This window comes from Aotus nancymaae, unplaced genomic scaffold (assembly GCF_030222135.1).
Source record: "Aotus nancymaae isolate 86718 unplaced genomic scaffold, 86718_ANA_hifiasm-v0.15.2.pri h1tg000008l, whole genome shotgun sequence".
In the NCBI taxonomy this organism is placed as follows: Eukaryota; Metazoa; Chordata; class Mammalia; order Primates; family Aotidae; genus Aotus; species Aotus nancymaae.
Window position 1 is genome coordinate 30467028 of NW_026988419.1, and position 23886 is coordinate 30490913.

Below are 23886 nucleotides of genomic sequence, written 5' to 3' on the forward strand. Positions count from 1 at the left end.
CTCAGAGGCAACACAACACATCTACAACCATCCGATCTTTGACAAACCTGATAAAAACAAGCAATGGGGAAAGGATTCCCTGTTCAATAAGTGGTGTTGGGAAAACTGGCTAGCCATATGCAGAAAGCAGAAACTGGACCCCTTCCTGACACCTTACACTAAAATTAACTCCAGATGGATTAAAGACTTAAACATAGGACCTAACACCATAAAAACCCTAGAAGAAAACCCAGGCAAAACCATTCATGACATAGGTGTAGGCAAGGACTTCATGACCAAAACACCAAAAGCACTGGCAACAAAAGCCAAAATAGACAAATGGGACCTAATCAAACTCCACAGCTTCTGCACAGCAAAAGAAACAGTCAATAGAGTGAATCGGCAACCAACACAATGGGAAAAAATTTTTGCAGCCTACCCGTCTGACAAAGGGCTGATATCCAGAATTTACAACGAACTAAAACAGATTTACAAGAAAAAAACAAACAAGCCCATTCAAAAATGGGTGAAGGATATGAACAGATACTTTACAAAAGAAGACATACATGAGGCCAACAAGCATATGAAAAAATGCTCATCATCACTGGTCATTAGGGAAATGCAAATCAAAACTACATTGAGATACCATCTCACGCCAGTTAGAAGGCGATCATTAAAATATCTGGAGACAACAGATGCTGGAGAGGATGTTGAGAAATAGGAACACTTTTACACTGTTGGTGGGAGTGTAAATTAGTTCAACCTTTGTGGAAGACAGTGTGGCGATTCCTCAAGGACCTAGAAATAGAAATTCCATTTGACCCAGCAATCCCATTACTGGGTATATATCCAAAGGATTATAAATCGTTCTACTATAAGGACACATGCACACGAATGTTCATTGCAGCACAGTTTATAATAGCAAAGACCTGGAACCAACCCAAATGCCCATCGATGATAGACTGGACAGGGAAAATGTGGCACATATACACCATGGAATATTATGCAGCCATCAAAAACGATGAGTTCGCGTCCTTTGTAGGGACATGGATGAACCTGAAAACCATCATTCTCAGCAAACTGACACAAGAACACAAAATCAAACATCGCATGTTCTCACTCATAGACGGGTGTTGAACAATGAGAACACATGGACACAGGGAGGGGAGCACTATACACTGGGGTCTGTTGAAGGGGAGTGGGGGGGACAGCGGGGGGTGGGGAGTTGGGGAGAGATAGCATGGGGAGAAATGCCACATATAGGTGAAGGGGAGGAAGGCAGCAAATCACACTGCCACGTATACACCTATGCAACAATCTCGCATGTTTTTCACATGTACCCCAAAACCTAAAATGCAATAAAAAAATAAAAAATAAATAAATAAAAAAATAGCCAGGTGTGGTGCTGCGCGCCTGTAATCCCAGCTACTTGAAAGGCTGAGGCATGAGAATTGTTTAAACCCAGGAGGAAGAGGTTGCAGTGAGCCAAGACCACAGTACTGCACTCCAGCCTGGGTGACAGAGCAAGATTCTGTCTCAAAAAACAACCACCGCCACCAAAAAAACAAACCAAAACCATACACACATCATGCTCCCAAACAAAACCTCCCCTTGGGTTTAACATCCATTAATGATTCTTGCCTGATCCAATCTAACTATAATGTGTGCAAAATGTTTTGTTTTGTTTTGTTTTTTTCCCCAACTCCAGCATCCCCTCTATAATTGGCACTTGGGATTTTACTGTAAGCAAGACCCTTCACTTCTCTCTTTATCTATCTATCTATCTATCCATCCATCCATCCATCCATCAATCACTAGTATGAACTCATAAATTTTCTTCCTAAATGGTTAAATAATTCATTACTGTAATTATTTAGTGCATATATTATCCCAGATTTGACAAGTAGGAGGCACAGGGCATACCTTAATATAAATTATTTTTCTCAGTGAAAGCAATGAATCCTACTAAACTTGCACTAGTCACAAAGTAGGAACTCAAAAGTATATTTTTGAATAAATGGTTAAATGAATGAACAAATCATACTGAAGATTTTTCTCTTTTTCTTCTTCTCTTCTCTTTCCTCCTCCTCCTCTCACTCTCTTCTTCCTTTCCTCCCTCTTTCCTTTCCTTTTTCCGCTCCTTTCTCCTTTCTCCTCTCCTTTCCTTTCTCCTTTCCTCCCTCTCTCCCCTCTCTCTCTTCAGCTCTTTCAAGTTTTGCTTTCACTCAGACTGTAATGCAATGGTGTCATCATAGCTCACTGCAGGCTTCAACTTGTGGGCTCAAGTGATCCTCTCATCTCAGCCTCCCAAATATTTGGAACTACGGGCACACATCATCACACCTGGATAATTTTTTTCTTTTTTCTAGATGGGGTCTTACATTCCTGGCCTCAACAAATCCTACTGTCTTGGCCTCCCAAAGTGCTGGGATTACAGGTGTGAGCCACCATGTCTGACTGATTTATTTCCCTATACTTATTTTAGTTCCACTTGAGGAAATCTTCCTAAGTTTATGAGATTCTGTAAGTAGAATCAAAATTAAGATACCAGATTAATCAAATCTACAAAAAGTATCTATTTGTTTTCATCAAACAAGAAAAGAAATAGTTTTAAATGGCTCTGTATTTGGAATTATGTTAATTTTAATTAAATCTTTTCTAATCTGGTTTAGCTATTTTGGTAAGCAATAAACACAAACAATGAATAAGAAAATTTATATCTTCTAAATTTCCATTTAATTTCAGAATCAGATTAATAAATAAGGTATAAACTATTGCTGTAGATCCCTTTGTATAGTCTTCCATGAGCAATGGATTTCTCCTAATTCCATCTTTTAACCTCCCTGTCAAAGTGAAAGAAACCCAAGTCTGAATTCCCTGCTTTACCATTTATCTTTGAAGCAGTACTTACATAACTGGTAAGACTGTTGTGCATATTAGAGATAATACATACACACCTTCTAACATAATTCCTGGCAAATATATGCATGCATTCATTAAATGCTGCTTACTCATATGCCTCCCTTGCTGTTGTCATCTCACATATGTAGAATTCTCTTCCTAATATTATGTTAACAGTACATAAAATTTTCTTCTTTTTGGGTCTCTGGGCTGCGCTCCTAGCTCAGCTCCCTCTCCTCAGCTCTTAGATGGTTCTGTGCTAGCCTCTGTCACCTGTGACCTGCAGGCCCTGCGAGATCCCTGGGCAAGATGCTGGAGCATGCCGGAAGCCGGAATGCGGACTCAGTGACTTTTAAGGATGTGGCTGTGACCTTCACCCAGGAGGAGTGGGCATTGCTGGATTTTTCCCAGGAGAAACTCTACAGAGATGTGATGTTGGAAACCTTCAGGAATTTTGCTTCTATAGAAAACAAATGGGAAGACCAGAATGTTGACGATCAAGTCAGAAAATATGGGAGAAATGTAAGTCACATGGTAAGAGACTGTGTGAAGGTAAAGAAAATAGTCAATGTGGAGAAAAACCTTCAGCCAGAATTCAAATCTTAATCTGAACAAGAAAGTTTCTACTGAAGTAAAACCATGTGTATGCAGAATGTGTGGAAAATTCTTCATATGTCATACATCTCTTCATAGGGATATTATATCTCACTCTGGACACAGACTATTTGAGTGTGAGGACTGTGAAATGAAGCCATATAAATGTAAACAATGTGGGAAAGCCTTTAATTCTCTCATAGATGTTTGAACACACATGGTAATGCACAGTGATAACAAATTTTATAAATGTACAGTATGTGGGGAAAACTTTATTTTCCCCAGTTTATTTCATATGCACCAGAAAACTCACACTGGAGAAAAAAACCTATAAATGTAAATATTGTGGTAAAGACTTCAATTATTTCAGATACTGTCATGAACATGAAAGAAGTCATACTTCAGACAAACCCTACGCATGTAAGCAATGTGATAAATTATTAGCTTCTTCCTATACCCTTCAACAACGAAAAATGCTTCATACTGGAGAGAAACCCTATAGACACAAAGAATGTGGTAAACCCTTCACAACTTCCAATTTTCTTCATAAGCATACAAGTGCTCATAGTGGAGAAAAGTCTTAGAATTGTAAAAAATGTGGTAAATCATTCAGTTCTTCCACAACATGAAAGAACTCAAAACTGGAGAGAAACCCTTTGGATATAAGTAATGTGGTAAAGCCTTCACTTTTTCCAGATTCCTTCAGCAGCATGAAAGAAGTCATACTGACGAAAAACCATGTAAATATAAGAAATGTGGTAAAGACTTCAGATGTTCTAGTTCTATTAGAACACATGAAAAAACAAACAGTGGGATTGTGAGGAATTTTGGAAAACATGTAATTTTCCCAGTTCCCTTTGAAAACTTAGAAAAATTCATCTAGGGAAAAAAATGAATGTTAAAAAAATTGGTAAAGTATTCAGTTTTCCCAGTTGCTTTCAAGGACATGAAATAATTCACAATGGAGAAAAACCCAGTAATTCTAAGAAACGTGGGAAAGCCTTCAGCTTTTCCAGTTTTCTTTGAAATATGTAAGAAGTCAGTGGAGATAAGCCTTACAAATTAAAATGTGTGGTAATTTTTTTAGTTTATAAGTTTCATTTTGATACTTAAAAGAACTCATTTTTTTTAAATTCCTATACATGTACAGAGTGAGAGAACACCTTCATTTGTCTGACACATGTTCAAAGATACATGGTAACAAACTGTAGATGAACCATATAAATATGAGAGCACTCTGGAATGGAAGCCCAGTAGTTTGGAAACTACAGAAATGTTTTCAAATTTAACAATTACTACAGAAGTTTTGTAAAACTCTCACTCATAAGAAATTCTATAAATGTGGTTTTTTCCAGTTCTGTGAAGAAAGTCAATGGTAGCTTGATGGGAACAGCATTGAATCTATAAATTACTTTGGGTTGTATGGCCATTTCACGATATTGATTATTCCTAACCATGAGCATGGAGTGTTTTTTCATCTGTTTGTGTCCTCTCTTATTTCCTTAAGCAGTGGTTTGTAGTTCTCCTTGAAGAAGTCCTTTACATCCTTTGTTAGTTGTATTCCTAGGTATTTTATTCTCTTTGTAGCAACTGTGAATGGGAGTTCGCTCATGATTTGGGTCTCTGTTTGTCTGTTACCAGTGTATAGGAATGCTTCTGATTTCTGCACATTGATTTTGTATCCTGAGACTTTGCTGAAGTTGCTTACCATCTTAAGCAGATTTTGGGCTGAGACGACGGGGTCTTCTAAATAACCAATCATGTTGTCTGTAAATAGAGACGATTTGACTTCCTCTTTTCCTAACTGAATGCCCTTTATTTCTTTTTCTTGCCTGATTGCTCTGGCTAGAACTTCGAATACTATGTTGAGTAAGAGTGGCGAGAGAGGGCACCCATGTCTAGTGCCAGTTTTCAAAAAGAATGCTTCCAGTTTTTGCCCATTCAGTATGATATTGGCTGTGGGTTTGTCATAAATAGCTTTTATTATTTTGAGATATGTTCCATCGATACACAGTTTATTGAGAGTAGCACAAAGGGCTGCTGAATTTTGTCAAAGGCCTTCTCTGCATTTATTGAGATAATCACATGGTTTTTGTCTTTGGTTCTGTTTATGTAATGGATTACGTTTATAAATTTGTGTATTCTGAATCAGCCTTGCATCCCCAGGATGAAGCCTACTTGATCGTGATGGATAAGCTTTTTGATGTGCTGTATATGGAACCAAAAGAGAGCCCGCATAGCCAAGACAATCCTAAGCAAAAAGAACAAAGCTGGCGGCATCAAGCCACCTGACTTCAAACTATACTAAAAGGCTACAGTAATCAAAACAGCAAGGTACTGGTACCAAAACAGAGATACAGACCAATGGAACAGAACAGAGACCTCAGAAGTAACATCACACACCTACAACCATCTGATCTTTGACAAACCTGACAAAAACAAGCAATGGGGAAAGGATTCCCTGTTTAATAAATGGTGTTGGGAAAACTGGCTAGCCACGTGCAGAAAGCTGAAATGGACCCCTTCCTTACACCTTATACAAAAATTAACTCCAGATGGATTAAAGATTTAAACATAAGACCTAACACCATAAAAACCCTAGAAGAAAACCTAGGCAATATCAGTCAGGACATAGGCATAGGCAAGGACTTCATGACTAAAACACCAAAAGCAATGACAACAAAAGCCAAAATAGATAAATGGGATCTAATTAAACTTAAGAGCTTCTGCACAGCAAAAGAAACAATCATTAGAGTGAACCAGCAACCAACAAAATGGGAAAAAATTTTTGTAAGCTACCTATCTGACAAAGGGCTAATATCTAGAATCTACAAAGAACTAAAACAGACTTACAAGAAAAAAACAAACAACCCCATCCAAAAGTAGGCAAAGGATATGAACAGGTACTTTTCAAAATAAGACATTTATGCAGCCAACAAGCATATGAAAAGATGCTCATCATCACTGGTCATTAGAGAAATGCAAATCAAAACCACATTGAGATACCATCACACACCAGTTAGAATGGCAATCATTAAAAAATCTGCAGACAACAGATGCTGGAGAGGATGTGGAGAAATAGGAACACCTTTACACTGTTGGTGGGAGTGTAAATTAGTGCAACCATTGTGGAAGACGGTATGGTGATTCCTCAAGGATATAGAAATAGAAATACCATTTGACCCAGCAATCCCATTACTGGGTATATACTCAAAGGATAAATTGTTCGATTATAAAGACATATGCACACGTATGTTCATTGCAGCACTGTTTACAATAGCAAAGGCTTGAAACCAACCCAAATGCCCATCAAGGATAGCCTGGAAAAAGAAAATGTGGATGTGGCACATGTACACCATGGAATACTATGCAGCCATAAAAAAGGATAAGTTCATGTCCTTTGCAGGGACATGGATGAATCTGGAAACCATCATTCTCAGCAAACTGACACAAAAACAGAAAACCAAACACCACATGTTCTCACTCTTAAGTGGGTGTTGAACAATGAGAACACATGGACACAGGGAGGGGAACATCACACACTGGGGTCTGTTGGGGGCAAAAGGAGGGATAGCAGGGGGTGGGGAGATTGGGGAGGGATAACATTAGGAGAAACACCTAATGTAGGTGACAGGGGGATGGAGGCAGCAAACCACCATGGCATGTGTATACCTATGTAACAACCCTGCAAGATCTGCACATGTACCTCAGAACTTAAAGTATAATAATAATTAAAAAAAGTAAATTCTATAAATGTTGGTAAATTGGAAAGTCTGATATAAATTATTGCTCAAAAATGCACATAAGTGGAATTTTATACTAATTATAAATATTTTATCAGTGGTTCATTGTTAAAGAGGATCTCTGCTTTTGATTTCCACTTTTACAAGAAAACATGGAAATGAAAATTCTGTAATTATTCTTTTAGCAATACTACATGAGTTTAATAGGTAGTGGGTTTTTAAAAATAAAATTAGTAAAATTCTTCTCTCTTCACTTAAGGGTCTCTGGGTGAATTAAAATGTATTCCTATATGGAGGTAATTTTAATTTGTAGGTAGTTTTTAAAGTTCTCTGATTAATGGGCCATTGCAAAATGTGTTTTTGTTAACATCTGGAATTTTCTGACTGGCCTTATCTGGCAAGTTTTGGTTATCTGTATATGTTTTCTACTTTATATGGGAAAATTACTCTTTTTTTGGTGTAATAATCTTTATCATATTTTCCTATTTAACAGCCATCAAAAAAAATTCTTTTTTTTGACTCTCAAAAACTGTTTTTAGCTACCAATTTTATTTAATTTGTTAACAGAGCTACGTTTTTATAAACCTCTCCTTTCCCCATCTTTAAATTCATTTTGCTCTTATTATTAAATCCTTTAAAAGCCTCTCTTCTGGCATTTTCAGACTGATTTTATGTTCCTCTTTCTATATCTGTCTTGCTGTCTATAAAGAAAAATTATGTCATTGTTTCAAAACTTAAAATGTTCTCTTAGATTTGTCATTGCTCTTTCCTTAGAGAAATCTCTGGCATACATGTCGAAACAGGGGGAACACTGATTAGTTAGAACCAAAGTGCTAACGAGCATCAAGGCTACAGATGAAGTACTGTCTAGTGCCTCTTTGTATCTTGTTTTAAAAAGACAGTTCTCTATAGCTAACTGCAGCCTTGAACTCCGGGGCTCAAGCAGTCCTCCCACCTCAGCAACCCCAGTAGCTGAGACAACAGGCATAAGCCACCACATCCAGCTCCCTCTTTGTATCTTTAAAGATTCATAAGCAGGGCATAAGCAGAAATAAGAGGTAGTCATGACACTAACTGCCAACTATTTCTACCCCTTCTAGTCACATGGTAGATTTTAACTTGGCCCCACTGTAGTAGATGGGGACATGTAATCACAGTTTTGGCCAATGAGTTCAGAATGAAAATGACATGTGTCATGTAGCATGACCAGACAAGAACATTAAATTGCCAATTTGACACCTTTCAAAACTTATTCTCTCTCACATGGTGACCAGCAAAGGCTAAAATCCTGGCTGCTCTGTTAGCCTGGGATCTTTAGTGACTATGATGAGTAGAGGCTCTCTGTCTACCCACAACAGACAGACAACATGAAAATAAAATAAATCTTTTGTTATTCTAAGCCCCTTGTTTGTTACTGAAGCATAATCTGTTCCTCCTGTCTAACTGAAATTTTGTATCTTTAACAAGCATTTCCCATTCATCTCCCAGGATGTATTCAATAAAATATTATATCACTATATAGAGCATAAAAAGTGTTACCACATAGTATATATAAATGTTCTCTCGATTATCAATACTTCACCATCATCTAATGGTATGGTGGCTACACTATCCTGGAAACCCTGAAAAGCCTATAAAAATAATTTAGAAATGAAATGCTGCACTCATGTTGCAAGAAGTAGGAATCATTTTCAAATGGGTCAGGTTAAGTTGAAAATAAAAATGGAAAATCTTGAGGAGATTTGGGAGATTTTTAAAAAAGAGGTCTGATTGCAAGTTATGATACAATTCTTCGTAATCTGTGCCCACAGGTAAGAATGATACGTGAGTTTAAAACTCTTCTCTTTGAGCTCTGTACTGGTAATTAAGCTGTTGTCACTAAGGTACCAACCTACCTTTCTATATTCTCTCTGCTTTGTGATGCTGGGGCAGGCATCATACAAACTTTCTTCTTTTCCAGTTGCCTCCCTTTTGGGCTCCCTAATAGAGGGTACCAGATGAAAGACAGCAAGGATTGGTTCCATATTGCTCTTTTTCTCTATACTCATCAGCATCACTCCAGCAAGAATTCCTAATTGTAGTAATGGCAGCTGGTTCCTGCCTTCAGCTTATTTTTGGCAATTCCAGAATGAGCCTCTTGACTGCTCAAAAAGTATCAGCATCAGCTAAGCAATGCTCCTTCCTTAGAGGTCTGAACTCCAGTGCTCTAGGGCCTCTTCTCCAAAAGTCTAGATTCTGATAACTCCATTCTCTTCCTTTTGTTCCTATGACCCAAGGGTAAGTAGCTGTTTCCTAAAGTCAGTGTCCCACTTTTGCTTTCTCAATTATCTAATATTTATCAATTTCCTTCTATTAGATCCTCTCTTTTTTTATTTTATTTTATTTATTTATTTATTTATTTGCAAATACTGACTCCAGTGAAGATCCTCTCTTTTAAAATATCTAGCATGAGGAGGGCTGGGCGCGGTGGCTCACACCTGTAATCCCAGCACTTTGGGAGGCTGAGGCAGGCAGATCACAAGGTCAAGAGATCGAGACAATCCTGACCAACATGGTGAAACCCCATCTCTACTAAAAATACAAAAATTAGCTAGGCATGGTGGCGTGTACCTGTAGTTCCAGCTTCTAGGGAGGCTGAGGTAGGAGAATCACTTCAACCTGGGAGGCAGAGATTGCAGTGAGCCGAGATTGCACCACTGCACTCCAATCTGGTGACAGAGCGAGACTCCGTCTCAAACTAGCAGGAGGAGCCTGGGTGCAGTAGTTCCATACCTATAATCCCAGTATTTTGGGAGGCCAAGGTGGGAAGATTACTTGAGCCTAGGAATTCAAAACCAGTCTGGGCAATATAGTGAGATCTCATGTCTAAAAGTAAAAATAAAAATATTTAGTTTTGTTTCTGCTTTCCTGATGGGATCCTGATGACACAAGCTCTATAATTAAAAATGAATGAACAAAATACTGCTAGAACGCATTTTCAAAATATAAAGTATGTTTTTTTTTTTTAAAAAAAGAACTTTTCTTGAAAAAGATATATATTGTATTTGATGCTACTGTGCCTTTAACATTTCTTACCAGATTGTTAGTATTTAAAATTGCATTGCAAAATACAAGTTCAGGGTATATGTAATTATCCAAAAGCAGAATTTATCACTAATTCATTCCCTCCAACATATTTCTCTAGCTCAGAGTTAAACCTATGGATCTTATATATTTCTTTCCAATTACTTTCATAGAGAAGACCTGCTTTGAAGAATCACATATATTATGACATCCAAGTTTTAAATGAACATTATTATTTATAAGACATACCCTGAAATTCTATGTCTCCAATTCCGATATGGATCATATAAACTTTCACAAAATGCCAATGCGTGGATCACAAATTCTTCAATAGATGTCTGATCTGCCATTTCCTTCTCTTTCTTTTTGCTTTTTAACTAAGAACAAAGTTAAACATAAAATTAAAGACATGTCTTACTTATCATCTAACAACAAGTCATTTGTATTCAAATAAGCCAAACTTTCCCGTTGAGACTAACAGTCATTTAATCATATGGATCAGATATATACTTTAAGATTTTAAATATGCCCTATGATAAGTTTAAAATAGCTAGCCAAACATCTTTTGAGAAAGTAATGTTTTCAGTAAGAAGGATATGTGATGAATAAATAATACATAAAAATCACAAATTGTATCATTTTAAAAGCCATTTATAAAACACTTCAATTTTTAAATTAAATAGCAGTATATATAATAACTACTTATGTACTTTTAGGTAATATGTACCAGATTTCTGAAATACATATTAGCCAACAGTAAGTTTAGGTCTCTTCTCAATTATTACCTCTTCTGAAAATATTTAACCATACTAACTGTAATACAAAAAAAAGTAAAACCTAGTTACTCTCAGTAAAGTGACAAAAATGAATATATTAGTTCACACCTACTTGCTGAATATAGAGTGTTGTCATGGTGATGACATAATTAATGTACGAGCAAGTCCCAATTTCTTCCACATTTGATAGATTTCTATGAGAAAAAGAGACTTTAATTTTTTACAAATGAATGGTGAACAAAACATATGTTCATGTATTCAGCTTGAATTAAGAGAATACATGTTGGCAAACAAAATGCAAAGGACATTCATTAAAACATAAAAGCAAAATGGTTATATAACTGCTCTCCCACCGAGAATGTGAAATATACCTCAAGCACCATTTAACTACTATAAACAAAGAATGTTTAAAAAGTATATGTTGATTAGCATCTATTTATTATTGGAAATCGGAAAATATCACAAAGTAGAAACAGAAGAGAAAAAATATATGCCAATATCTTACAATCTATAAGCAACTATGTAGAGTCTTGCTCTGTCACCCATGCTGGAGTGCAGTGGCATAATCTCAGCTCACTGTAACCTCCGCCTCCTGGGTTCAAGCAATCCTCCCACTTCAGCCTTCCAAGTAGCCAGGATTACAAGCATGTGCCACCATTCCTGGCTAATTTTTGTATTTTTAGTAGAGATGGGGTTTCACCATGTTGGCCAGGCAGGTCTTGAACTCCTGACCTCAAGTGATCCACCTGCCTCAGCCTCTCAAAGTGCTGGGATTAAAGGTGTGAGCCACTGCACCCAGCCAGCAAGACAACAATTTTTAAAAAACAATTGGCCAGGCATGGTTGTGTGCCTCCCAGCTACTCAGGTACTGAGGTGAGAGGATCATGTGAGCCAGGGAGGCTGAGGTTGTAGTGAGCCATGATCATGTCAGTACACTCCAGCCTGGGTGATGCAGCAAGACTCTGTCTCAATTTTTTTAAAAAGTATAATCTGCAGTGGCTCACGCCTGTAATCTCAACACTTTGGGAGGCTAAGGCAGGCAGATCATGAGGTCAGGAGTTGCAGATCAGCCTTGCCAATATGGAGGAGGGTCAGGTGCGATGGCTCATGCCTATAGTCCTAGCACCTTGGGAAGTCAAGGTGGAAGGATCACTTGGGACCTGGCATTCAAGATCAGCTTGGGCAACATGGCAAAACCCCTTCTCTACCAAAAATACAAAAAAAAAAAAAGAGGGGCATGGTGGCATGTACCTATAGTCCCAGCTACTCAGAGGCTGAGGTGGAAAGATAAATTGAGCCTGGGAGGTCAAGGGTGCAATGAGCCCTTATCAAGCCACTGCACTCCAGCATGGGTGACAGAATAAGACCCTGTCTAACAAACAAACAAGAAAATTCATGGAGGACCCTTAAATGCATATTGCTGAGTGAAGGAAGCCAGTCTGAAAAGGCTACATTCTGTATGATTCTAGTTATGACACCCTGGAGAAAGTAAAACTAAAAGACACCATTAAAAGATCAGTGGTTAAGCCTCATTCTAGATCCTTTCACCTCAGCCTTCCAAAATGTTGGGATTGCAGGCAATGTTGATCATGGTGTCCAAAAATAAGTTAATGTGTCTAAATTGAGACACAGGTTATGCTTCCATCACAGTATACATATTGCAGTGGTGACAATGAGATCTGTAACATTTGGTATGCTTATGAGTTTAAAAAAAAAAAAATCAGTGGTTGCCAGAGGTTGGGGCGGGCACAGAGGTGGTATGTGCATGCATGTGTAAGGAATGAATAGGTGGAGCACAGGCCATTTTTAGGGTAGAGAAACTATTCTGTCTTTATTCCCAACACTTTGACAGGCAGGAGGATTATTTGAGCCCAGGAATTCAAGACTAGCCTGGGCAATGCAGCAAGACAATAATTTTTTTTTAATTCTTTTTTTGAGACAGAGTCTTGCTCTGTCACCCAGGCTGGAGGGCAGTGGCATAATCTCAGCTCACTGCAACCTCTGCCTCCTGGGTTCAAACAGTCCTCCCACCTTAGCCTCCCAAGGAGCTGAGATTACAAGCATGTGCCACCATTCCCAGCTAATTTTTATATTTTCAGTAGAGATGGGGTTTCACTATAAAATATATTACAATATAAAATATATGACAAAATAAATATATGACAATATAAATCTGTCAAAATCCATGAAACTATAGGACACAAATAGTGAACCCTAATGTGCACATAGACCTTAGTTAATAATGTATGAATATTGGTTCATCAGCGATGACAAATGTATCACACTAATGCAAAATATTAATAATAGAGGAAACTGGGGGCTACAGCAAAGGAGTATGTGGGAATTCTAGGTTTACATAAGAACTGCTCTAAAACAGAAAGTCTATTAAAGTTTTTTAAAAGAGCTTTAAAAAAGTAAATGGAGATCTCTGTAAACAGAAACATGCTCTGTGATTGGTAGCTACTGAACATTAAATTTATTACCAGAAACTATCTTCTACCCAAAAAATTTTTTTCAACCAAAAAAATGTGTTGAGCATTCTAGTGCTTTCCTCTATTACCAAAATCTAAACATAATGAATTTAAAACAAATATCTGTAGGATTTTTCATTTCAGCAAAATTGTAGTAGGTAGCTAAAAGCAAAATATAGCAAATTATCAGAGGCTAACTTATGTCTTACTATCTGAATAAACCCTTTCCTTTAACCTTTTTTCTTTGTTTGAGACACAGTCTCTCTCTGTCACCCAAGTTGGAGTGCAATGGCGCAATCTCACCTCACTGCAACCTTCGCCTCCTGGGTTCAAGCGATTCTCCTGCCTCAGCCTCCTGAATAGCTGGGATTTCAGGTGCCTGCCACCACACCTAGCTAATTTTTGTATCTTTTAGTAGAGATGGAGTTTCACCATGTTGGCCAGGCTGGTCTCGAACTCCTGACCTCAAGTGATCCACCTGTCTCGGCCTCCTAAAGTGCTGGGATTACAGGTGTGAGCCACCGTACCCGGCTGCATTCTTCAACCCTTATAATTCTTATATTATTATTCTAAATTTTAAGGATGAAGAAAAACACAAAAATAAAAACATGTCTAAGGCTCTGAGAGAACCTAAAATAGGGGTGAAATATTTTAGCTATTATTGCTCAATCATTCCATGATTCCTGCAAAGGCAATAAGCAATTAAGCCAAAGGTGACTAACAGGTAAATTAAGTCCCTATTCATCTATTAATTAATTATAAAATATTTATAAAACAAATAATGTATGTTATAGAAAGTGGCTTCCAAAAAGAGGATAAATTTAAAGATATAGCATGTGGCTTTCGAAATGAAGATAGATTTCAAGAGGAATATGATGCCCTAAACCAATGGTTCTTGAATTCTTATATGCAGATGAATGTGGAATGTTTGAAAAATCTAGATTTTGAGCCCTTTTGAAACAGAATTTCCATAAGCAAGACTCAAGCTCTGTATTCTACTAAGCTTCCTTGTTATTATTTACACCTACCAAAACGTAAGTATCACACACCTAATTTATAAATGTGGGAAATATGATAACATACAGGATAATTACATTTTATTTGGTAAAATGATAAAATGAAATATCTGAATGATTTATTTTCACAAATAATAACACAGGGTAATAAAAATGCATATACATTTACAGGTGAGAACCATACAGAAAATACTGGTATAGTAATTTCTTGGGAAAGAAAAACTGTCATTGACTTTAATATAATTTTTTAAAATTTTGGCTCATGTCTGTATAGTAACTAAAAGGATTTCCAATATACTAACAAACCAAAAGCCTATTGCAAAAAGTGTACTTACTCTTTAAAGCTCTATATGAACTACAAACATCATTAATAATAAATAAAATTAATTATTATTTTGGTAACAATTATTTAAAAACAGATGGTTTATTTTTTTTACTAGATACCTGCAAAGAATAATGAAGAACTTGACAAGCAAAATTGACAAGGCTTGCTGTTGTTCCTCTAACCCATCTGCCATTTTCTGAACACACTGTAGCAACTGGATCCTCAGAACCTGCAGAATATTATCAGGAAGCAGAGATATTCCTGGAGGCACATCATCTACCCTACGACAGAAAGGGAAAAGAATAAGAAGCCTGTTGAAATATAAGAAGAAAATCTCTGGCATTTAAATGAACTTCATTTTCAGCCAAAATCCTAAAGAAGCTCTTTTATTCATTCCAGATACTCTGTGCCTTCTTGTCTGCAACATACCACCAGATGATTAGTAACTAGAACATTGTTAGAGCAGAGTGGTTTTTCTTACTTCAGAAGAGGCTTACTAAAGAGAGAGACAGAGAGACTATTTGATATCTTCAATTGTACTATTTTTAATGAAAATATTTAGAATAAATTATTTTCCACTTAGAAATACTATGTATACTAAATACTATGTATACCAGTGTGCATACCCTTTCTAAAAGAAACAATAACTACCAAATAAAAATGAAGTATCTATATAACTAGTTTAGTATTTGTTAACTGCTTTACTAAACATCACTGTTTAGTATAGACTCCCCAAGCCATATGATCAGAAGAGGGAGAAAAGATAACCAGCAAAAGGAAAGGAGAAAGATAAAAGGGTATAAAAAACAAAAAAGCAAAAAAGGAAACAGAGAACTCTGAGCATGGGCATCAACAGAAGATTTTAAAAAGTAATATGTCAATATTTTGTAACAAATGGTTTCTATGTAAGACTACATGGTTCTTAAGGGCAACTGTCAACATCAGATCTGAGTGGCTCCTCTGGTGTTTCTTTCATAATAAAAATCCATATCTAGATTCAAAGTGTAAAGACAAGGGTACTAAATCTCAGCTCTGTAACATAGAGCTGACAATTTAACCTTTGAAGCTCCCCATGGACGCTGAAGTACCCAACCTCATGAAATAAATCTGTGTTCCAAGAGGAGCTGGTTTTAAGTGGGCTACGCAGATGGGCACAAGGGATGTATCAGAGGTCACTACTGTGGTCACACAACCAAAACCAGAGAATACCTTCTCCCTCCCCATCAAAAATCAGTGGCACTAAATAAAACCCTATCATCTCTGGAGATGGTGGAAAATCCAAAGCATAACAAAGCATGGATATCTTACCAGCCTGAAAGATGTGGGCTTAGAATCAAAGGCATGTTGAGTCACAGATAATGAAAAAATGCAGTATTTCTTACAAACCTGTTTCTGGTCTGAGGTCTACACCTGGTTGAAACCTATGCCAAATCAGCTAAGAAACAGAAACTTGGCCAGCCTGGGCAACATAGCAAAATTTCATCTTTACTTAAAAAAAAAAAATTAACGAGATGTAGTGGTACAGGTCTTCACATCAAAAGCTCTGCCATTTCTTAAAAAGTAGACATGTAGGCTGAGTGCAGTGGCTTACGCCTGTAATCCCAACATTTTGGAAGGCTGAGGCAGGTGGATCACCTGAGGCAGGGAGTTCGAGGTCAGCCTGACCAACATGGAGAAACCTCGACTCTACTAAATACAAAATTAGCCGGGTGTGGTGGCACATGCCTATAATCCCAGCTACTCGGGAGGCTGAGGCAGGAGAATCACTTGATTCCAGGAGGCAGAGGTTGTGGTGAACCAAGATCGTGCCATTGCACTCCAGCCTGGACAACAAGAGTGAAACTCCATCTCAAAAACAAAACAAAAAAAAAAGTAGACACGTATTGCCCAAATCTGAAGGGAGCTCCCTAAAGCACACCTATGATTAAATGACAATTATACTTTACAGTAGTCTCTTCTTCTGCTTATGCTTAATATGAGGTATTGCTAGTATTTTTATTCTAAGTAAAATGCTGTTTGATTAACTGTAGGCAGAAAAATCTGAAGCACATAACCAGTAGTCACATGTAGAATAAAGTTAGCCTCTTTCTTAATTATCCTACGACATAAATTAAGGAAGTGTTTTATAAAATGAACACCTGATTTTAATTAAATTACTCAAAAAATAAGCCATAAAGCATATTACAAGAAATGCCAAATTCTATAACCCAGTTACAAATATTTCATTTTAGTTGGGGCACCATTTCACTTGCAGCTTTGGATTCTTTCATTCTCTTATTTATAGGTAGGTCCCAGAAAATCTCTTATTTATAGATATACATATATAGTTTTTCCCGCTAAAGGGCTAAGAGAAGTAATCAAAAATTAAAAACAAAGATTTAGATATAACTAATTTTCAAAAGTAAGCAAAGCTATTCCTCCTCACTTTTCCAAAAACATATGTCAACAAGAAAGAAAACATTTAATTTCCCAATATTTTATCCTACTTATTTAAAAAAGTATTTCCCTTTGTCCTTAGTCATCTCATTCTCTACATGCACATTGTTTTTAATAAATAATTAAACAGTCAGAAAATCAGCTTCTAAAAAATGACTAAAGAGGAAAAAAATTAGTTTCTAAGTTTTTTTTTTTAACAAAATTGGGGCTTGAACTTGGAACCAACCCAAATGCCCATTGATGATAGGCTGGACAGGGAAAATGTGGCACATATACACCATGGAATACTATGCAGCCATAAAAAACGATGAGTTCATGTCCTTTGTAGGGACATGGATGAACCTGGAAACCATCATTCTCAGCAAACCTGACACAAGAACAGAAAATCAAACACTGCATGTTCTCACTCATAGGCAGATGTTGAGCAACGAGAACACATGGACACAGGGAGGGGAGCATCACATACTGGGGTCTGTGGGGGGAACTAGGGGAGGGACAGTGGGGGAGTGGGGAATTGGGGAGGGATAACATGGGGAGAAATGTCAGATATAGGTGATGGGGAAGAAGACAGCAAACCACATTGCCACATATGTACCTATGCAACAATCTTGCATGTTCTTCACATGTACCCCAAAACCTAAAATGCAATAAAATATATATATTTAAAAAAAATTGGGGCTTGGTTGAACATGCCTTATAAGGATGAAAGTTTTAGCCATGTTCCTAATGTTATGAGCATTTAAGAATTGGAAGCACTTTTCCCACCTCTAGGACTTTACTGTTCAAAATTAAATTCTATGCTTCTTTTGTTGCAGTTTCCCAAATTCCAAAAAGCTGTTCCACTCTTCTGTTTGGCTATTGAATGTCTATTGTAAACAGCTGCCAATGGTTGTCTGTGTCTAATACAGGAAGCAGCCTAGGTTCAAGTTCAAATGCTTTATATTCTAATAAAAGTCATCTCTGCTTTACATTATGAATTCTCTAAGGTCAGTTTACTTCAAATGAGATTAGCCATGTGTCTCTTACCTTTAAGGTGATTTGACTAATTTTATAAAATATCTTGCATAAAGCATATACTTAAAATTCTGAATGTTTTGTTAGAAAAATTAAATTCATGGCTCAGTTTTTTGACAAAAACATGAAACACAACTGTAAGTAAACAAACTATATCACAAACACAGCAATGCTCTTGGCATTCTTCATGTTAGTTAAACATAGTGGCAATATAAGTCTTCCTGATGTTTTTGGAAACCAACTCCCAAGAAAGGAGATATTCGTCATGTATGGATGATAGCAACTGCACCTCAGAAACTTTAGAAGGCTTCATTCCAATATTCCAAATATTCAAAGGCTCAAATCCTAACTCTATAAAATTCTTAGCCCCATGATTTAAAGCAAGATGTAAAGTATTAAAATAGAAGTACTTCTAAGCACAAATAAGATTATTTTATTAGTAAAAATCAGTAATATATAATTTTATTTTGAAAAAAGGTCAAGATTTAATGCCTCCCAACCTTTATAAACCTATCATGAATAATAATCTAGTGAGGAAGTCATCTGAAACTTAATTTATAAATAACAAAGTACTAGTCTTTTCTTAGTACACCCACATCCTAACTTGAGTTCAGTATCTTGGTCAAAAGCTCTAGTGATGTCTCTGGATTATCACACTTACCTCTTAACTGGGCTCCTTGCCTTCAGTCTCAACCCTCTCCACCAGCCACTAAAGTGACTTTGAAACACAAACTTGATCAAGACATTCTACACAGAAAAATTTTCAGTAGCACTCTTATTTTCCATAACAACAACAAGAGTCAAAGTCCATAGTATTGTATGCATGGTACTTCACGATCTGGCCCCTATTTGATTCTCTAGACTCAATTCTTCTTTACTACCTCTGATTGCCTACCTCTGTCCCCAAAATGCAAACACTTTTCCTCCTTGAAGATTTAATTCTCCAGATACTCTTTCTCATCACCATACACCATCCATTTCTCCCTTCTCCCCTCCACACCTTTTCTTTTTTTTTTTTTTTTTGAGACAGTGTCTCACTCTGTCACTCAGGCTGGAGTGCAGTGACATGATCATAGCACACCACAGCCTCAACCGCCTGGGCAAAATCGATCCTTCCACCTCCGTCTCCCGAATAACTGGGACTACAGGCGCACGCCACCATTTTTAATTTTTTGTAGAAACGGGGTTTCGCCATGACGTCCAGGCTGGCTCAAACTCCTAGGTTCAAGTAATCTGCCCACCTCAGATTACTCAGCCTTCCAAAGTACCGGGACTACAGATGTGAGCCACTGCACTCGGCCAACATGTATCTTAAACTGGCACTCCTTTTGTGGCTAAATGCCTCTTGCAATTTTTCTTGCATTTTACCCCAGCCAATCTCTCTTATTGAACTACTATTAGGCCTTCAAGGTAGCTTAAGACATAGAAAAAACTTTATCTGAAAAGTGGGCCTGGGAAATGGTATGAAAGTGAGGAATGGTGGTAGGTGGAAAAATGAAAGATTTGTATTTTCAGTAGTACTTTTCCATAAATTTGAATTTTCTCCCCCATTTTATGATTTTTAAATCTAGTTTCTAAAAATCTAAATACTTCACCTCCTCTAAGATGTTTTCTAAGGTCCTACTGTAAGGCCAGGAATGAAAATAAGTTTCAACTCACATGTCTGCTGTATAATAAAAAATATATAACTGGTCTTTGTCCCAGTTTTCTGGCATATAGCTTCAAAAACCCTTGAGATTTTCTGCATGATATTCAGAATGTCTTTTGTTATTCATAATAAGCCCTATGGATTACATCTGAGTCTATGCAAATGAAGTGACTCAAAGTGAGCCCTTAGTTTCAAACTCTGGACATTCAAATCTTGAAGAGCTTCCTGATTAGTGAACACACTGATGTTTAGGAAGGGCAACACACCTTGACTCCATGGGGAGAAGACATGGAAACTCTGCATCCAGACCTTTCCACACCTTGTCCTATGTGTATTCTTTACAATAAAGCCATAATCATAAGTATAGTACTTTCAGTGAGTTCTTCGAGTCAGTGTAGTGAGTTACTGAACCTGAGGTGGGGAGGAGGGTGTGAGAACCTGAATTTATAGCCAGTTGGTCTGAAATGTGGGTGGTCTCCAAGACTTGCAGTGGTTAATGTCTGAAGTGAAGGCAGTCTTACAGAGGACTTTGCCCTTAACCTGTGGGATCCGGTAGTTAGTGTCAGAAATTAAGTGTGTTGCAGGACACCAGTTGGTAGTGTCCTACCAAAGCAGAGAAGAGGTTTCTAGAAGCCAGGTCTAGCATCACCAAGAAAGACCACTGTCATCAATTAGCTATGTCTCTGTGAGAATAGGGTTATTCATGAGTATCAAGAGAGTAACATAATTATCATCCTTGTAATAGGTCATCAATGAAATCTTTGTGTGAAAAATGAAAAATTCATCCAAGGGTAACAAATTAGTGTTTCTACATACCTGGTAGGCAGCTTTTCAAAGTCAACGTCTAAAAATTGTTCATAGCTAGAAACAAAAGTGTCCAACCATAGCTTCAGGTAATCTGGATCTTTCTGAAATAAGAAAACCATTATAATATTAAGTATACCTATCAGGAAAAAAAATGCTTCCACACCTATTAAACAGATACCTAAAGAAGCAATACTATGAAATCTCTAAGTGAATTCAGGAGTACATATGTGCTGTTTTAAAATGTGCATTAAGTATATGGAACTCTCAAATGGCTTCTCATGTCACTCAAAGAGCTAAAATCTTAACAATGTCCTATAAGAGTTTAAACAATTTGCCCTCTTATATCACTGTAACCTTGTCACATTTACCCTGTACTATACTGGCCTTCTGGCTGTTTCCTGGGATATGCCAGACATGCTTCCATCCTAAGGCCTTTGCACTGGCTTTGTCTACCCAGAACACTCTTCTCCCAGATATCTGAATGGCTACTCCCTGAATCTTCTTCAAGTCTTTTTCTTCTTTTTTTTTTTTTTTTTTGGATAACTGGATATTCATTGGTGTGCCTTTCTTCTTATGTGTATTTCAAGTCTTTTCAAAACAAGACCCCAGGAATCTCCAGATTAAACTATGTCCCTGTGCTTGGTCCATTGTTGCGGGAGTCCTAGGGAGCCTTGTACAAATGCTTGAGTTACTCATTTACCAAGATTAAACCCTAGGATAGAAGATGAAACAAAGTAGGACTCCTTCTTCCATGGCATGTGCTGATTTCTGATGAGGCGGCAGCCAACGTAGAAAACACTGAAATTTTCGTTGGAACTGGACTGTGATGAGCGGTGCTTGCCGTGAACATAAATTACTGTCTTCTCTTTGACCCTTCCTTTCCAGTTTTTGAAGATAAAACAGGGAATAATCTTCTCTGAAGACACTCGATAAAAATTCCCTAAAAAACAAAAACACATGCTTCCACTGCACTGTGCTTTCAGATATTCTGGGTCTTGTTCAACAGCTGGTGGATGAGCTAATTGATGCGTTCACCCCAGAGCCAGGTGAGCCCATCTTCTTGAGGAAGCCCACTATATTTCTGGTATGTAGTAGAGGTTGTAGTGAGGGGAGATCATGCTACTGCACTCCAGCCTGAGCAAGACAGGCCACCAAAAGGTGAAAAGGGTACAAGAACCATGAGATATCCTGGAAATACTTCCCTGGAAAGACAATTTCACGAATGAGGTCTTCCAAGCAAGTGACACCAAACTTCTCCAGGTGCTCCTCAGTCACTGTGTTGGCTGTCAGAGGGATGGTCTTATTCTTGACCTTGGCTTGTCCACATTTCAAAGTTAGTTCCCACACAGACTTCAGATGTGGAAATCCCCAGGTCATGTAAAGTTCCATTATGAGCAGCATTTTTAGGTTCTGGGGATTGACTTTTACAAATACACCACTAAAAATTTTCTTCAGGTGAAGTCTTGCAATGGTTCTCTCCACCAGTAAACTCATGCCATCAATCCTTCCAATAAAGACCAATGAATGTTTATCTGGCAATTTCAAGGCATGAGGTCTCACTTTTAGTCGTCTGAGATGCACCTTGTCACGTTTCTGCCTCCAGGAATCATGTAGGAATGATTCCAGTTACTTAAACCTGAGCCCTTTTCCTTTCCTCTGCTCCCTCTTTGACAAAAGTACCTGTTTTGCCTGAGTGGTTTTGAGGACTTGATAAGCCTTTCTCTTTTTCAAGAGATTTTCTGGAACCAAAGGGATTTTTCTTTGCTCTTGTTCCACCATCTTTCTAGTATTGCAGCTACTGATCAGGCACAACCCTACCCCAAGTCATTTTTTAAATGGCATATTCTCAATAAGGCCTATTTTTACCATCTTTCTTAAAACCAGAAACCTCCCAACCCCTTTACCTTACCCTATCATGTTCCCCCAACCATGGTCCTTTATCACCTTTCATCATGCTCTATAATTTACTTATTAGTTTACTATTTGTCACTTCCCCAGAATATAGATTTCACAAGTGCAGAGAGTTTCATTTTTTTGTTTACTAATGAACACTAGTACCTTAAATAGTGGCTGGTACTGAGGCTGTGCTCAGTAAATATTTGCTTCATTAATTAACAGTAAGTATAAAATGCATAAATGAAATCAAATTGGAAATAAATCATTAAAGTAAACATAAAAACTGAAACCAAAATTTTCTAGAAGAAAACATGTCGGGCACAGTGTTCACACCTGTAATCCTAACACTTTGGGAGGCCAAACTGGGGAGATCACCTGAGGTCAGGGGTTTGAGACCAGCCTGGCCAACATGGTAAAACCTTATCTTTACTAAAAATACAAAAATTAGCCAGGTGTGGTGGTGCACGCCTGTTGTCCCAGCTACTCAGGAGGTTGAGGCATGAGAATTCCTTGAACTCGGGAGGTGGAAGTTCCAGTGAGCCGAGATCAAGCTACTACACTCCAGCCTGAGTGACGGAGCGAGAATCTGTCTCAAAAAGAAAAAAAAATACTGAAAAGTTTTGCTACCTGGAGATAAACAGAGGTTTCTTAGCTAGGACACAAAAAATCATAAACCTAAAAAGAAAAAAAAATGTGTTAATCAAAATTTAAAACTTCTACTCATCAAAAGACACTATTAAGAAAATGAAGGCTGGGTGCAGTGGCTCACATCTGTAATCCCCACACTTTGGGAAGCTGAGGTGAGAGAATCGCTTGAGCCCTGGAATTTGAGACCAGCTTAAGCAACAAAGTGAGACTCCATCTCTACAAAAAATAGAAAAAAATTAGCTGGGCCTGGTTAAGCATGCACGTAGTCCCAGCTACTCAGAAGGTTGAGGTGGGAGGAATTCTTGAGCACAGAAAGTCGAGACTGCAGTGAGCTGTGATCGTGCCACTGAGTGACACATGCCATTAGTAAAGAAAAAGATGAAAATCTCCGCACTTGTGAAACCTATATTCTGGTGATAGAGTGAGACTCTTAAAAAAAAAAAAAAAAATGGAAAGACAAACCATAGTGGCTGAAAATATTCTTGAAGACTTGTATGAAAAACATAAAGATCTCCTAAAATCAATAACAAAAAGACAACTCAATTTGAAAATGAGCACAAAGGGCCAGG

General features: G+C 37.5%; 1 protein-coding gene, 1 non-coding gene and 1 pseudogene across 8 annotated transcripts in view; 1 reads left to right on the top strand and 2 right to left on the bottom strand.

The window, feature by feature from the left end:
- Positions 1-23886, bottom strand: part of NBEAL1 (neurobeachin like 1) — a 222282-nt gene that overhangs the window by 173996 nt on the left and 24400 nt on the right. For all 7 annotated transcript variants that reach the window (XM_012446197.2, XM_012446193.3, XM_064373144.1 and 4 more), the window contains 4 exons: positions 20783-20874; positions 14988-15149; positions 11169-11250; positions 10530-10657 (listed from right to left, as the gene is read on the bottom strand). In XM_012446197.2, the coding sequence (XP_012301620.2) occupies positions 10530-10657; positions 11169-11250; positions 14988-15149; positions 20783-20874 (464 nt within the window). The remainder of the gene's footprint in view (positions 1-10529; positions 10658-11168; positions 11251-14987; positions 15150-20782; positions 20875-23886) is intronic.
- LOC135273738 (small nucleolar RNA SNORA1) lies at positions 12608-12746 on the top strand. The gene has a single exon (XR_010341548.1). It is a non-coding gene; the product is annotated as a small nucleolar RNA SNORA1 (small nucleolar RNA).
- Positions 21792-22862, bottom strand: LOC105712848 (large ribosomal subunit protein uL30-like 1; annotated as a pseudogene).